The sequence below is a fragment of the Galleria mellonella genome, unplaced genomic scaffold (genome assembly GCF_026898425.1).
Source record: "Galleria mellonella isolate WM207_F2 unplaced genomic scaffold, CSIRO_AGI_GalMel_v1 utg33, whole genome shotgun sequence".
In the NCBI taxonomy this organism is placed as follows: domain Eukaryota; kingdom Metazoa; phylum Arthropoda; class Insecta; order Lepidoptera; family Pyralidae; genus Galleria; species Galleria mellonella.
In genome coordinates, this window is record NW_026442079.1 from 9,926,707 (window position 1) to 9,945,022 (window position 18,316).

General features: G+C 31.0%; 1 protein-coding gene and 1 long non-coding RNA gene across 3 annotated transcripts in view; one reads left to right on the forward strand and one right to left on the reverse strand.

Moving 5' to 3' along the window:
• Window positions 1-17,990, reverse strand: part of LOC113521638 (sensory neuron membrane protein 2) — a 36,821-nt gene extending 18,831 nt beyond the window's left edge. The window contains exons 1-5 of the mRNA XM_026907238.3: window positions 17,762-17,990; window positions 12,480-12,637; window positions 10,598-10,739; window positions 2,750-3,010; window positions 1,784-2,013 (exon numbers count right to left, since the gene is read on the reverse strand). Of these exons, the coding sequence (XP_026763039.2) occupies window positions 1,784-2,013; window positions 2,750-3,010; window positions 10,598-10,739; window positions 12,480-12,637; window positions 17,762-17,881 (911 nt within the window). The 5' untranslated portion in view covers window positions 17,882-17,990. The remainder of the gene's footprint in view (window positions 1-1,783; window positions 2,014-2,749; window positions 3,011-10,597; window positions 10,740-12,479; window positions 12,638-17,761) is intronic.
• Window positions 5,751-17,939, forward strand: LOC128201060 (uncharacterized). 2 transcript variants are annotated; one of them, XR_008253050.1, is made up of 2 exons: window positions 5,751-6,008; window positions 17,791-17,939. It is a non-coding gene; the product is annotated as an uncharacterized LOC128201060 (long non-coding RNA). The 2 variants fall into 2 exon arrangements; XR_008253051.1 differs by lacking the exon at window positions 5,751-6,008 and adding an exon at window positions 12,167-12,273.
• Window positions 17,991-18,316: the final 326 nt, after the last annotated feature.

The following is an 18,316-nucleotide window of genomic DNA, read 5'->3' on the forward strand; positions in this document are numbered from 1 at the left end:
GATATCTAAATAGCCAACTAACCAGAGTCACGATATTATATCGGAAACCTTTCAACTGATGTTAGCACATGAAAACTTTTTGTTATTTATAATAATTTGAATTTAATAAAAAAAAAAACTCATTCTTTTTCTATCTGTCAACAAGTCTTTTATTTAAAAAAAATTAAAATATTAAAATAAAGCAAAATATAGCTAGAACACTAACAACCGATTTTAATTATATTTATAAATCTATATTATTTCCTTTACCTTAAAAAATATAGTAGATTAATTATCCTTTACATGTGCGTGTTGTAATAAAAAAAAAAAATGGTACCAATTAATTCTGAATCGTTGTATAAATATTATTATAATGATCATCTTATATTTCTGATCTATTCAACGGTATCTTCCCAACAATGGTACAATGAATAATGTTCCAGTTAATACAATTAAATTAATACACATTACAGTAAGTGTATTGTGTACCTACATTATAAAACCGTTATTCAAAAGGTTATTGACCATGTTCAAAAAATTCATTTGTGTAACACAAACGAGAAGCTTGCATATAGATATTTTTTTAGATTATCCTTACTGAGTAAAAGTGAGTTTGTTTGTTTGCCACCAGACGTTTCAATGGCTGAATTTTTTCGTTTTTAGCTAGTACTATTAGCTGACCTGGTGAACATTATTTGAAAAAATCACAAAGAAACCCTTATGGTGTGACTTTGTTACTAACACTATCGATTTGAAATGTTGGATAGTTTTACATATTGTTAGTCCGCATATATTGCAATGGAAATAATTGAAAAAAAAAATGTTTTAATCTTTTTTGCTAGAGGATTCAAAAAGGGTACTCCAAATTTCAAAATTGAGCTAATAATCCAAATGGGTAATCATATGAAAAGTTTTTATTTATATATTTTAAAACTGATTTTATTTATTCTTATACTGCGTAATTTTTGGCTAATGATCGAATATGTGAGAAAAAATATCGCTCCATATATGCAGTTTATAAATCTATACGTGAATATTATAGAAAAAATAAAACAATGTTCCCAACTAGCAACGTTTCTGAGGAATTATCAAAAAATCCTTGAATAACTTAGTAATGTAGTTCAGATTAAACCAAATTTTAGTCCAAAATTAAAAATTACAAATTAGCAGGACAATAATTGTTCTATGTCTTAACTTGGAGCAAACAATTTAGTAAGATCGGTTCACAGGTTTTGGAGATTACTATGAATGAATATCATGAAATGAGATTTTCAACCGACTTCAAAAAGAAGGAGGTTCACAATTCGGTTGTGTTTATTCGTTTTTTTTTATGTTTGTTATCTCATAACTTCGTCAGTTGTAAACCAATCGGAAAATTCTTTTTTATCTGAAAGGATACCCGACTTACAGATTCGTCTAATTATAATTTTAGCAAAAACAGTAGTTTATTTTTTTAAATCAAAACAACTTGTTTGTTGAACACAATCTTACTATATATTAACAAGGTTATATTATAAATGGATTTATATGATCATATACTCGTACATATAACAATGAGACCGATTCTCAAAACTTATTTCTTAACCTTATATTTAAATTTAATAATTTTGTAAAATTTCTCTTTCATGGACTGTCATAAACCAGATTTATAACAATTTTGATTTAAATCTATTAAAAATTAGTTACTATTTGCCTTTACTATAAAGGTTTTGTTATGATATCAAATTGAAACTTTAAAATTTAATAACGTTGACATAGGGTTAGAGAAAGGGTCGAGTAAAATCGCATAGTGTTTTCCAGTTACCTGCAAATATCAGGATTAATCGCCTCAATTGGTTGGTCTCTTGATATAAACGGCATATATATGCCAGAATCCGTTCCATTGATCTTATTGCACGAGCTTATTTGCCCTGGGTTAGTGTTCACCCAATACTTGAAGTATGACAAGTTATCGTAGCGGATGATGCGACCCACATCGCTGATGTTATTTATCCCTCTATAAACTTCGTATCGGTAACTCTCGGTCATATTTTTCTGTACAAAAAAACATTTTGTTGAATACTCATTAAAATAAAATGTAATGGACTAGGTCTTTTAAATATTTCTAAATACTTTAATGCACACTACATTGCAATTGCAGTTTTTGTATTACATTTTGCATATTATTGATTATTGATATATTTATTCTACTAACAATCTGGCGGTCTGTCTGGTGAAAGTGGTAACCATTGCCATTTATGCATTCATGCTTAGTCTGTCATATATCTCCTTTTAAATCGAAACACCGCCATGTAAAGACAACTTTTTGATGGTGGGTGACTAGTCAGGTAGACCACCACGTGGAAAATTTAAAGCAACTCTGTCGACGGCATTCAAGGAGTTCTTGAAGTTAATTCCAGGAGTTTGTTCCAACTTATCACAATGAGCCAACTGACCTGAGATCATTCATTCTTATCATGATTAAGTGATCACCCTGCCCGCTAACATGCATCATTTACTCAGATGTGGTTACCGTTACATATTCATTGTTCATTTTATAAAAAAAAAAACCGTTCAATGGTAGTAAAAATGTGACAGAACTACAATAAGACATACAGGTGACTAAGTACTAATTCTTTCCATCAGGCATCCTGATAGTTTAGTAAATATTTATGGGCACCGGTTACCGCTTTTCATCAGGTGGGTCATCAGATTATTTGCAATTTAAAGATTCACACAAAATAACTGCAATAAAACGGCGATAGAAATAGTTAAAAATTGAAAAACTTACGTATGCGAATAGTGAGAATAGAATAGATCCGTCGTTCTCCAAAACCATGTTCTTAATATCGGGAAGCATGCTTCTAATTACAGTACATACAACCCCACTAACCGCAATAGGGTCCTTACATATCGGCACACCTTTGAAAAGTATATCGCCTACTCTAAAGGTTGCTACAGGTTGATCGTATTCACCAAATATACCGTTGATTCCTGAATTTATGGCCCACATCAGGTTTGGAACGGTACTTTCAGTTGTGCCGAGTACAGCCTAAAACAAATTAGACACAATGTTACTATTGTCTAGTAATATTGCTGTATAGTGAAATTTATAATATGTATATATTTTTTTAATAAATGATAATGAAATGGTAACTCCATAACGGTATACGCTGGCGAGGCACAAGTGTATGATGATAGGCGAGGATCAAAAGACAGATCAGTTAACCCATCGTGATAAATACACTTAGAATTCAGCACAATGGTTTCCAGGGAGAATCAGGTGAAGGTCGATCTGAAAGGGTACATTGCTAGCAATGGGACTGGTAGTTCGCAGTACTAACAATTTCTTTCCATCACTATGAATATATACTATGGCTATATACGTAAAATTGAAATTTAATAAGATCTAAACTCCGACATTAAATGTTAGTTGAGTACATTTGCGACAGATGTTGTATATGTGTGTTCTGATAGAATTAAGATTTTTTTAAAGGATGAAAATAACATAGTGACTCCACTTGTTCTATCTGAATATTGGAAGAATGATTGGTGAGATGGTGGCCAGTTATCCCATCGTGACGAATTCCCCAAGAATTACCCACGATGGTTTCCAGGGAATAAAGCGTGGAGGTTGACCTGGCAGGGTATATTGCTAGCAATGGGGCCGTTATACCCCATTACTAATAATCTTTCCTGTCGACCAAATTAATTAGTTACAAAAGTACTATCTTATCTTGCTGCTTAAGCATAAATAAGACAACAAAATATAAAGAAGTAGAGCCCTAAACTTGCGAAGAACCGTGATGTGAGTTTAAAACTACATTAATATTAGTATTAACAAGTTAGATAATTAGTTAACTCTTAAGTTACTCAGTTATAAGCACCGTTTTAAAAGGAAAGCGGAAATATTAAGTGTATGTGTTATTCTCAGGCAAATTAGACTTAATTTTTTTTATATAAATGATACATATTACGCAAAATAAATGCCAATGGAATAGCAACAGCGCCTGCACTATCGGTATACGTTGGCGGGGCATCAGCGAGAGGTAATAGGTGAGGATGAAAGTAGGTCAGCTAGCCCATTCAGACGAATTCAACAAGAAAAAATTAAACAATATAGCTTCTAAGGATAACCGCGTAGATGTCGATCTGACAGGATATATTGTTAGCAATAGCGGTGATAAACCCCATTTTTTTTTGTCATGGAATAAAAACAATATAATTTATAAATTAAGATCAAAAGGTAAAGAATCTAATTTAGAATTCTCTTTAACAATTGCGTCACGAAAGATGCACAGTGTACCTACCAGATATATAATACTTGATACCTGTAATAAAATATATGGGAAACAATAACAGTTACTTCAACAATGTGACCGATTCGCGGAATCAACCAGCTGGCGATGTGAAAACTAACAAACCGGTGAATTAGTGAATTATTCAAGTTTAATCGTAAAGTATTTGATAGGTACTGTCAATAAAGTTCATATTTATGTGAACATTTACAGATGCACATTGTAAGTTGAGATGGGTGTCAACTTCTGATAAGAAATTTCCTTCTAATTATATGTGAATTGTATCAACTAAATGTTTATTTAAATTTAAATTGTACTATCTAATAGATTTTTATAATACGTTTTTACAAATTCCATTTATTAGCCGTAGGATAATGATATTAGAATATTGGATTTTGGATTTTTATGAATTTATAAATAAATATGTGTGGTAAGTATAATACGAATAATGAAAACAAGTGATTATAATACATACAAAGTATGGGAATGAAATGAAACATTTGTTCAAATTTCTGTTTGATATAATATCAATACAAATTCGAGTCCTGATCAACTAATATTTGTAAAAATGCTTATGCCGAAATATTATTTACTTCAAGGTTTTTCTTGTGCGATATAAAGACTTTGAATTTAAGTAAAAAATATTCATGAATAAATTATTTTTTGTTTTCAAAAATAGTATATTAAGATTTGTTCAGGGTCGGCAATGCGCACGTTACTCCTCTAATGTTGCAGGCTTAACCGTTTACCATCAAAAGGGGTATAAGCTTGTTTGCCACCTTTGTGGTATCGAAAAAAAAATATTTTATGAAGCACTAGCAATCTGCTTCGGTTTCGCACGGGTCGATAGAATTTACGAAAATAATATATAGTCTGTGTCAATCGCTGATAATGTAGCTTTCTATAGGCAGAAGAAATTTTAAAAATGATTGTGTAGTGTTTGGATTCATTCATAACAAACAAACAATAAATTTTTTGTCTTTATAATATTAGTAAAGATTAGATAATGCAGAGTTAATCTGATTAATTAACATTTATAATCGAATACTTTTTTTTATCATTACCTACGTAAGTTATTCTAGTAAAAGTTTTATTATATAAAAATATTATAGACTATTTATTCGTTTGCCCAAAAATATAAAAAATATATATATAAAATATAGTTAAAAATCCTCATTTATCAGGCATGTCTAAAGTACAGCAAACAACTCTTTCAGCTCAAAAGGAATTTTGGGAATATATCTGAATAGTATTGGTTTGATACAAAATTGCATTATTATTGCGTTAACGTAACTATTTGACATTGTTAACGTTATTACTTCATGTAACTAACGTCGAAAATTCGTGTTGAAATCTTAGCTGCACATGGACGGTTTTAGAAATTCAAATTTCCATACATATTTCCATACGCCTTTTGCACATGTCAGATATTAATTATCTGCTTTGTGTTTGGCTAGATGAGAATTTGGAAATTTACTCTACATTGGAATTAGGTACAGAATGCACGTGTATATAAATGGTTATCGACTAATGAGTTGTTATTTCGCTGAATAATCTTGTGCAACAAATATATGTATTTCCTGCTGTTGTATATATGTTTTGGCTATTGATTATAGTAATTCCTTTGTAATAGACGATAGTTACAATACAGGGTGAAATTAATGTCATTAGCAGTACGTAAAACTGATAATCTACCGACTAAACCGTCTTTAAAAAAAACGTTTATGCTCACTTTTTTACTTTATCCGAGCAGTAAGTACTTTATATTATTCTCAATTTCGTGTATAATATAGTATATTTTATATATGTGTAAGTATATTTGTTATTTATATATTTATTCGTTTATATATGTAATTTTAGTATGTATGTTTATTAATAATTACTAGTACCGCATTCGAGTATTCTAACACTTCCCTATGGTTGACTGGGAGAGAATGATTTTAGCATTAAGCCCGTCATACACACATATATGTATATATAAAAAAAAATCTACACATGCTAACATACTAGGACGGAACATATATTACACAAAATTTTGAATCTCCCATACTAATTTAACAGCTAGACACGCCATGTTATTATGAAAGTAATGACATCCATTTGTTGTTTATCGGCCCATATTTATTTTATAAAAGATATTCCCATGAATATTTTTATCAAAGAAATGTCCGTGTATGAGACCTATACACGGTTTCTCTGGAAATTATCGTGGTTTATTTTTGTTGAATTTGTCGCGATCACTTGCTTTCAGTTTCACCTATCATTCTTCACTTGTATACCAATAGCACAGGCGGCGTTACCTTACTACATTTTTATTCATTAGAAAAAGAAGATTATTTTCAAAAATGTTAACGATTTCAATTCCGATCTGTATAAAAATCATTAGTGTGTGTGTAATTTTTGCGACTGTAAGTAAAAGAATTGCAAATACATTATGATAATGCCAAACATAATGATTATTTTAAGTAATTACTTTATATGATACCTATCTTATAATATAATTTTATAACCTTATAAAGTATTATTTATTTGTTAATCTCTTCGTGTGGTGGCAGTCCAGTTTATGGAATTTCTAATTAAACCCTGATATTCTAAAGAAATGACCTTCGCATTATTACGTAAAGATAATAAGATAAAATCATAAATTTTTCCTTAATGACAATTACATATTTATCGTTAATCATTTACGTGATAAACAAAATAAGTATGTTAATCTTTTATTTTTTTTTTTCATATCAACCATTATCTTTTTTAAATAACTACCAAAATATTTATAAACATCTGATTCATATGAAAACAATAGATATTTAAAATTTTCGTGGTCTTAGGTTTTAGCATAGGTTATAAGAGTACGTTACACTATGCCTATGCTTGCTTGTTTTGACATAAAATAAAATTATCACTATACATCGTGCGTATAAACACAAACACACACATTGTTGGCCGTGCAACAAAATATATAATAAACAAAAACTGAAAGCATAAATACCTGATTCAAATATATAGATGCTTATTTTTAATTACACCAAAATTTTGTATCTATTATTTTGTGATTAACTCGTTAAATAGATTTTATATTGTTTTATTTATTTATAATCTTTTATATTACGTTTTATTCTTTTTTGATCACATTACAAAAAAATAGTTGATACAAAAGACGGACTTAATACTATAAAACATTCTTTTATCTTTTTAATAAATCTATGAAAAAATTTTGAAATAGATCTGAATTTTGAATTTTGCAATTGACATTATAAACAATGCAATATATATGGACCAGTTCATTTTTTTTATTTCTTTATACTTTTTTACCAATTTGATACATATTTTATTAGGTTTCAAATTCTAAAAATCAACTTATTGGTATACAATAATATTTATAGTGATTAAAAATCGAGTGTCTTTACAAAGACTCACTCGTAAATCGAGTTTAATATATCATATTAATTAAACCGTTGTTTCCAATCGAAATGCAACAAACGTATATTTAGCAAACTACACATATATTATGTATCTCAGATTGTGAAATTTAACAAATTCCGTAGATACTGGATAAAGAGCCCTATATCACACGAGTCCAAAACGTGTTTGGCCGGTTTTTAAAAACGTGGTAAACTTGATTTAATTGTTAAATTAATTCAACACCTGTGCGTGATACGAATAAAAGGATCCGTAAAAAAAAAAAAAACCGCCGCGCGACGATACAAAGTTGACAGGTTATTTTTCTAATTGTAATAATGAAGACATTTTAATTACCGCTACAGTATTCATACGTCAATCGTTGCTGATTTTAAACTACCTGTTTAATAAGTAATAAGCACTAGTTGCGTTGATGTTACAGCAAGTGTAGTAGCACCGGACGTAAATACTTATTTATCAACGATTAATTATAATAATCGCAATCCTACACGGGCTGTCACGTGTTCTGAGCAAATCAATGTTCTATTTTATTAAGCACTAGAAAATGTTATTCTGACCAAATTTCAATAAATTTGTGATCGTATCGTGATGTTGGTGAAGCAATAATGATTGTGTATAGTTTAAAAATCAAGTGTATAAAAAAATGAGATAATTAAAAGGGAATTATTTGTTGATAAGTTACTATATATACACACACACACACACACACACACACACACACACACACACACACACACACACACACACACACACACACACATACACGCATATATATATATATATATATATATATATATATATATATATATATATATATATATATATATATATATTTCGGAATATTATGAATATTTAAGAAAAAATATTCAAATCAAACCAGTCGTTCACAAAATTTTATTTTCATTTAGGATAATACTTTTTATCATAATCATTACGATTCTCTTATGTCCCAATATAGCTATCTGAAGTTGTGCCTATCTCCAGGCACAGATTATTTAATTGATGCTTAATAGTAATTTATAAATAAATCTTATAGCAACTATTTAGTACTTAGTATCTTAATAGTTACTTTATAAATATAACTTATATCTACGCAATACTTACCACAATTAAAAAGAAAACATAGCGTAAGCAAACAATAATAATAACATATGTGCATTAGCATAATTTTTATTTTTAATTCGCATAGCAAAGAAAAATATATAGTGCATTTTAAAAATGGAGATTTCCGATTGTGGCAATGAAGAAAATAAAGGGATTTTTATTAATGATGGCATGGTTGACCTCCTGCGCTAACGGTATAGGAGTATACTGGCGGGGCACCAGTGAGAGATGGTAGGTGAGGAAGAAAGTAAGTCTATCATAACCAATATAACAGGAATTAGCTACGATAGTTTCCAGGGAGAACCACGTGGTGTACTTAATAGGGTATATTATTAGCAATGGAGACTAAGCTCCTCATTAGTAACTCTGCTCCCCGGGATTAAGAGCTAAATACATTTCTAAATGATAATTAAAAAAAAAAAAACATTTGTAGTGCACCCTATTACTAGGATGGAAAGGGATTGTTAGTAATGTAGACTGAGAATTCCATTGTTAGCAATATACCCAACCAGGTCGACCTCCTCGCGGTCCCCCCTGGAAACTATTATGGTTAATTCCTGATGAATTCATCATGATGGGCTAACTGGCCTGTTTTCATTCTCATCTATCACCCTTCACTGGTGCTCCGCCAGCGTATCCCGTTAACGCAGGCGGGGTTACCATACCATTTTCACCCACCAAAAAAAACCCTATTACTAATCATAGAACAATTATTTATAACTACTATTATGTCTATATATAAATGTGTCACGTCTTATTATAAGCGTCCATTTAATATTTTTTTCTCGCTTATAGCTTTCTATAATATCGTGAAAGAATTTTTAAAATGGGTTAAATAGTTTTTGAGTTTATACATTACAAATAATCTATAAAATCATAAATAAAAAAAAATAACAAATAACTGGCAAAAATAAAAAGTAATAATCACGCTAAAATGATCACGTGAAAGTGCGGTAATTAAATATATATTTATTAATGTTCCTCACTAGATGTTTGCTAATTGAATTGAATTTTTTATAATTCCTTTTTACCATATAAAAAGTATTATTTTAAGTAGGTAAATTAGCAAAAAAATATGAGGGAAACAATAAAATAATTTGAAAAACACGAGCAACATTTTAAAAAAACAGAGATAAACGTAGATACTAAAGAAATTCAATTCGCATAATATTATAGATATCTATTATTTTTTTATTTATTTTAGGATTAAGAGAATTTTAATTCTCCTAATCCTTGAATAGCCACCTAATCTGTGTTTGTCTTACTTAACACTTAGTACCACTATTTGTTAAGTAAGGCAATCATGATAAAAGAATAAATGTTTTTCTTATCAAAAAGTTTTCTAATTTTTAATATGTATAAAGAAAAGAACGCCATAGCCTGAAGGATAAGCAAACTGAAGTAGCAATGGGCTGATTATGTAGCTTGAAGAACCGACAACCGATGGGGAAAAATGGTTCTTAAATGGCAACTCCGTACGGACTAACGCAGTGCAGTACGAGCTACCCCACTAGATGAAGTGACTATCTCAAATGCATTGCAGGAAGTCAGTGGAAGCAAGTGGCTCGAGACAATTCCTTTGGGAGAGGCCTATATTCAGTAGTGAACAGATAATTACTGATATGATGATGATGGTGATGATGGTGATAAAGAGATATTCTATACTAAGAATTATAATTTAGGAGAAAAGACAATATAAGGATTTTTCCTAAAAAAATAATATCACAAATAAAGGATACATTATACAGAAATAGTTTATATAATTGGAAATAGTTTAAAAAATTAATTGTTTAAAACAGTATGATGGCAATACTTACGTGGTATGGTACATTTGGCATGGTAATTAAGTCATCTTCGGTATGTGGGTACGATCCCACCGGATCAAATTGCATATCATTCCATATGTGGTATGTCAGTTTATCTTCTTCAATACGTTCTAAAACTCTTTTTTGGGCCATCCTGCAAAATATTTTCAAGATTTAATATCTTTAAATCGTGCAATAAGTAGAATAATAAACGATAATCTATTGATACATTTTCGCAGTGTATGCATGATATAGAATAATACAGTAACGTCGAAGATAATAAAAAAATCGAATCACACGAGATCTAAACCCGCATCATCTACGCTAAATATCATTAACATTAGAGAAATTATGTCCCCATTTATTAACTCCCTTATTCATAAAAATGTCAAACCTCTCATTAACCTATTTTTGCTATTGAACTATTTTATCTCTTTTTTTTGTACTGAATTCTTAATTTGAATGAGTGACAAAACAATGTAATAAAGTAGGTTTTTAGGAGGTTTTAGTTTTTATGAATAAGTTCAATTTCAAATAATCTTTACTCAAATAAATTTATTTACAAGCTTATAAATCGTATTTTTTTTAAATCTAGTGCAAACATTCACCCGTTACTCCTACAAATCTCTTTTAACATTATGTGTATTTATTTAAATATACTATATCTAAAATTAGATAGTCGTTAAAACCCGTGCATGATTGACTAACACCATGCATATTTGTTATTCAAGTAATCGTTTAGTGTGTTTGTTCGATGAGTGTATTTTAATAAGGGGTTACTATATAAAATTTTAACAGGTAGTGACATTAGGAGATCGATTCACAATTTCTCTGAAGTTATCTCTTTAATTAAAAATGTCAATTCGATAACACAGCGAAATATATATGATAAGGAACAATATGAACTAAATGTCTAATAGATTTGAGTCAAAATTAAATTAAAAATTTAATTTATAATAGCCCACAAACTTGTAGTTTTCCGAAACTATTACATTAAAATATTAGTTTAAGAGATAGACATAGAGAAATGGCAGATTCGGAATGGACCCCATTGTTACTTATAATAATAATAGTAGGAGTAAATAAAATGCATGGTATCATTTTTATTGTCACGTGTACAACACTAAGACAATTTATCTTTATTTTATCTAGTTATTTTAAAATTTACAACTTCAGGATCGGGCTTAACCAAAAGCAATGAATAATTGAAATAAATAATTAATTAAATACATGATATTATTCCGTCAGCTTGTGTGCCATGTTAAGTTGCATAAAAAATATTTTAGCCTCAATCTAAAATACTAAAATTATATTAACCGGCGAAAACAATTATTTAATTAATACTTTTTGCAGTAAATAGATATTTATAAAAAAAGGTATAATCAGATAAATAGAATTAGGTATATGTTTATATATTAAATTTGATATAATAAATTATCTTTTATGACGTTACATATCTATGTAGAAATGTGTGCGTTATTATTGCATAAATACTGGGCGATAAAAATCGACGATAACAAACGTAATTAATCGAAATGCATATATATTTACGCTTATGTTTAATTTTAATTGAGTTTCATTAAAACTCTTACAGCTGCAGAAGTTAGCTGCAGCATCTTAGGCTCGTTCACCACAATAATAATAGAAGTAAAAAATTGCCTCTGATTATCTCGTTAAGAATTATAGTGGTGAGCAAATGTATTTTTTATTATTGGATGAAATTAACGTGAATATCTACTTAAGGAAATATTGCAGTATGATTGGTATTAGAAAACTGATCAGACTCCTATATCTTAGCTTTAATGCCTTTAAGCTTGTATGGGAGGCGCCAAATTTAGTAATGATTTCGAATTCAGTCTATCCGTCATTTATTGTTTAAAGGAATTAAACTTACGTGTAAATATATGGTCCCACTTCATTGACTATTGGTACTGCCCCATGGAGGACTTCATCAGGGTTGGTGAGGTTAAACAATCTAACAGTGAAGTTCAAGGCAACCGGAACAACTTCAAATCTTTCGAATTGTTCCGTGTCATCTTTTAATGCTACAGTCTGAAAAAGAAATTTTTATTATTTTATATACTTCCTGCTAAATGTATGTCTGAACAATTATCTTGGGGCGATCTAAATGTCACCTGTGGTACACAACAGGAATCCAAGCATCATCATCTTCATCATATCCACCGTTGACTGTCCACTGAACATAGGCTTAAATTGTAACTTAACCTTCCTTATAAGGGGTTTTTTTAATGAGTGATAATAGAATGGTAACCCCACCCGCGCTATCGGTATACACCGGCGGGGCACCAGTAAAGGATGATAGGTGAGGATGAAGCAGGTCAGTCAGCCCATCGTGACAAATTCAACAAGAATTGTCCACGATGGTTTCCAGGAGGAACCACGTGGAGGTCGACCTATTGGGGCATATTGCTAGCAATGGGGTTGTTAAACTCGATTGCTAACAATCCCTTTCCCCCCGCATAAGGGGGGTTAACTACAGTTAGCCTATGGAGATGTCTCAAGAAGAACGCTACTGCCCATCCTTCGACGATTCAATTCCCTTAGTCGCCTTTTACGACACCCACGGGAAGGGGTGGTCTATAGTGGTAAGTATAAAGGACAAATCAAAATGATCAACTTAGTAATACGGAATCACTGTGTTTCATAAATTCAAAGTAATTTTATTATTTATTTATGTTATGAGTACACTAATATAATTGACAAATTAAAAAAAAAAAAACATTATACACTTATTTCTACAATTAAATAGAATATCTTACTAATATTATAGATTTAAGTTTTTATTTATTTAAGTTTGTAAAGATATCAGTATGTTACTCAATTGCGTTTAAATGGCTGAACGGATAGGAATGTTCTATTGTCTGCAAAGGTATTCAATACTTAGGAATGTAAAGGACAATTAATTTATGACTTGTTTGGATAAAATTAGAAGCCTATTTTTATGTATACGCTTTGGAAAGGCGAACATACTAGCAGCTCATTGTAGACATCACAGTTTACACTGTGACGTCCAGGTTCTGATCATATTACCATATTTTTAATAGGTGATAATGATATGATGGGGGAACTCATCCGAAATCGACAGAGTCTTCAAAGCACAAAAAAAAATTATTAGGGCGATTTGTAATATTGGATGTCGTGACTCATGTAGACCTCTATTTAAGAAACTTGATTTACTCCCCTTACCTTGCTTATATATATTAGAAATCTGTATATTTGTAAAGCAATATCCTGTATATTCACAACACATGGGGACATAAAGGCACAAGTCGGGACACAGAGAAAAAGTAAACTACTTGTCCCAAAAAGTTCATTAACGATACATCAAAAAAACGTCTCATTTATGACACAAAGAATATTTAATGGGTAACCTTCTGACATTCAGGTATTGCCTCTGATTAAATTTAAAAAAGAGCTAACTAAATGGCTTTTGGATAAACTTTTTTATAGTATTAAGGAATATCTTGAGTGTTAAGCGTGACATTTTAATTATTTTTTACCACTTCTATTGACATTTTTCTATTTTTTAAATTTATTGTATTAGTTGTTATGTGTAGATATATGTATAATTGACATAATGTACTATAATCTAGACTTTTAATATGTAAGGTCAATTAAAATAATGTAATTGAATTATAATTTTGTTTACCGGTTTTTTTTTATATAAAATGTAAAATATTTGTGTGCCTACGTCTTTTAAGGCAATTAAACAGGTGCCAAAATAATACCACGTGGCTTGTAATAATTTTAAACTGTTTAATGCAAATAAATTCATTTCATTTCATTTCATATGATAACCCCGCCGCTAGGGAGGCGGGGACGATAGGTGAGAATAAAAATAGGTCAGTTAGCCCGTTCTGACAAATTCAATAAAGAATCAACCACGATGGCTTCCACTCTATGTACCCTTAAAACCGAAACCATCCAACAATTTTTTTATATTTTTATGAGAGCTATTTTTTATGCAACTTAGAATGGCAAAAAAGTTGACGATCCACCTGATGGAAAGTGGTAACCGTCGCCTATAGACATGAACAGTATTATAGACATGAACAGTATCATGGACATAACAGAGTATACTGTTTCGCCCATAACACCCCTCATGCGTTGACATTTCTGAATACTCAGGTGTTATTGCTCTGTAGACTGTAAATTCACTGCTATATCCCACCTTTCAAATCGAAACACAACTATGCAAACACAACTGCTTCACGGCTGAAAGGCGAATGGGACAGAGGTGCCCAATCGAACGACTTTTGTACAAAGTCTCCGTCTGGTATATTATATGGTATATTATGAGAGCTTCAGATGTAAATACGAAGTACATACCTACTACGTGCATTTTATCTTTGTTTTTAGAATTATTGATCGAAATGCTAGGTAATTGGAATTAATGACAGAAATTTTATTACAGTAATTTATTGCGATAATTGTTTGACAGTTTTACGATTATTTTTATTATATAGGTGATCGGTTAATGGCCTTGCTTCCATACACAAGTAACATGAATCTGTTTCTACATACGTATCGCTACTGTACGCCTGTAGGAACTAACGTGTCACATTTAAATAGAACGAGACAGCAATATCCGAGTATTGTTCTTTCTCATGAGAGTTATAACGAAAACGTGTCTGTCGACAGTTTTGTTTCCCATTTGTTTGATTTTTTATGGCGTACGTAAAGGATAAAACGACGGGAATGGAGTTAAGTCAATTGTTCAATCATAGCGAATTCTCAAGGAACAAGAATTAACTACGGTTTCCAGGGATCACTACGGAGGTCGACCTGATGAGATATATTTATAGAAAATAGGGATGCTAGACTCCATACATTACTAATAATCTCCTCCCCCCAGGACTCCTCTGTCTAGGATTGTAGAAAAAGTGATGCCTGAATCTAATTATTTAACGATTAATTTTGTCAGATAATCCACATGAGGGCGTGTAACTTAATTAATACATTCGTCGATGCATGTCTATCTATGATTTAATATGAGCATGGTTGTCTCTTATTTTAGCAACCGTAATATGAATGACCGCTACATCTTATATAACTACTTACTTACTGTGAGTCAATTAATCTATTTGGATAAACATATTATTATGTATGGTATATACTTTTTTCATGGATGATAAAGAGATGGTAACCTCGCATTCATTGCTGGTCCATGCTGGCGTGGTACGAGTGAGGAATAATAGATAAGAATAAAAGCAGGTCAGTTGACCGTTGTACAAATTCGCTAGGAGTAAATTACAACGGTCCCCAGCAGAAACCGTGAGGAGGTCGACCTGACAGAGTAAATTACTAGCAATCAAACCCCATTACCAGCAATCTCTTCCGTCCTGTGGTTGTTATAAAAACATGCTGTACACAGTATTCGCAACGACTGGTCTAACACTTGACGTTAGAGAATGAACAATAATGGGATCTAGCAGGTAGTCATAACTAGCAGTACATCCTGTCAGGTCGATCTCCATGTGGTTTTCCTGGTAACCACCATGGTGTACTTCTTGTGAATTTCTCACTTACTATCGGACAATTAATTCTTGTCAAATTCATCACGATGGGCCAACCAACCTGCTATCAACCTCACCTATCATCACTCACCAGTGCCCCGCCCGTGTATGAATATGCCGATTTTCGGAGTTAAAGAAAAAAACACTCAAGCTGTCCTATCACGAGTCCTATACTTTGTGAGACTTTGCATTTTGTTTACTTGTAAAACTCATCTATGTTTTTTATTATTTAGATATGTCCTTTAATTAAGACAGCTTTTGTTTTCCCACGGAATTTGAACCTGATAAAAGCGGTTTGCTATCTAAGTACGTAACGTGTACAGTATATATCAATTGTTTTGACCATTTTTCGTGATGTGATATCAAATCGATACATCTAATATATATGTATATTAGGTGATTTATTTTAGATATATTAGAAAAACAAGTCTGTTATCACAAATAGACAACTGACAAACAGATAAAAAAAAATATATAAGCTTATTTTTAGTGTACATTTTGTAGAAATTGAAGAATGGAAAACAAATATTTAAAAAACAATTATCAAAAAGCTCCACATCTCGATATCGCACGGATACGAATTATCGAATTTTTTTCTTCTATACATATTTAGTTCTGACAATACAAACACAACAAAAAAACAATTAGTCAAATAGGCCCTAAAGTAATACACTTATATGCATTCAGCAAATGATTTTTATTTAGGTGTACAGTACAGATTTAGGTATAAAGATATCCTAGAAACGGGAAACGAAATAGAAGTCGACAACGCAAAATGTGGGAGGATGAACTGAAACAAACTGTAGGTTACAACTGGAGAAGAGTTGCAAAAGACAGAAAGCAATGGAAATCGTTAGAGGAGGCCTTTGCCAAGAGGCACACCGAACTTCGAGACATATTACAAAGAAAAAAAAAAGATATTTCGATAGAAATCACTCATACACATGTAATATTATATGAAAGAAGCTTCGGGATATAAATGCTGTTGTATTGTATATAGATTTAAAAGTTGACAACTGGAATGAGTCTTAGTGTAAATGGAGTCGTAGGTACTAAAACGATTAATATGTATATAGGTTTCCCAATTCCCTGAACAAGGTTGCGCACTCATGTGCACGTCTTAACGTTCAACACTATGATACTCGTATTATAATGCTCAGGAATATTTGCTTTAGAATTGAATGACTTAATAATTATTCTAACTGCGTGTAAGGATTTAAATTAATATATTCATTGATTTTAAGTGTTGATTGTACAATTATACCTTAGTATTAATTTTAGTAATAAATTTAAGTCACAAGATTAAAATTTATTTTTAAAGTATAATATAGTACCTTATTAGCAAATATTATGGATTTGACGCGGCAACAGCTACAAAGCAAATTGAGTACTTAAATATAAAAAAAAAACTCTACTAAATGTTATAAAAAATTAGACAACAACAGAGGGTACAAACTGTAACCTAATCCAGTAATTGGTCTAACCGGGAGTCAATCTTGGGATCTTTAGCCAAGATCCCTGAAGTTCGTAGCATAAAAACTTTTAGTTGTAGATGCAAAAAATATTGTCAATTATATATGTGCATAGGATGATTTTTCTAACTATTCACAATAAATATTTTGTTTCATTTAATACTTACGTCTATAATTGTGTTTTCTACAATTCCAGGTACTAATACAAAACCACCGAATGCAGTTATGAATACTAGGGCGGCGCCAACTGCCGTCACTACGATGCCACACGAATATGGTCCGCACATTTTAATTGTTTAAGTACTATAATTGTAATATTAAAAATAAATAAATAATAAAATTTTATATAAAAAAAGTCTTTTTTTATTATAAGGTTCTTATTTGAAATACTAATACCAACTGAATGAATGTGATCACAAACATATATTAAATATTTTGTTATTAATAGATAAAAGCGATTAGGGTTCGTCAGGAGTGCTGCAAAACGCAAGATTAGATTTGCCATACATGTGATTGCCAATTTGAGAGCTGTATTTAATACTCCCAAAAACTATCTAGGACGTTTATCGCTGAATTGATGATATTATTATACAAACGGGTTCTGGAGTGGAAACCGTATTTAAACAAGCGCAATGTAGGGCGCCTCCTAACAAGATGGCGAGCTATTTCCAAAAAATATTGAAAACGTTTGGATGTATGATGTGATGTGTACCGGAGAACAC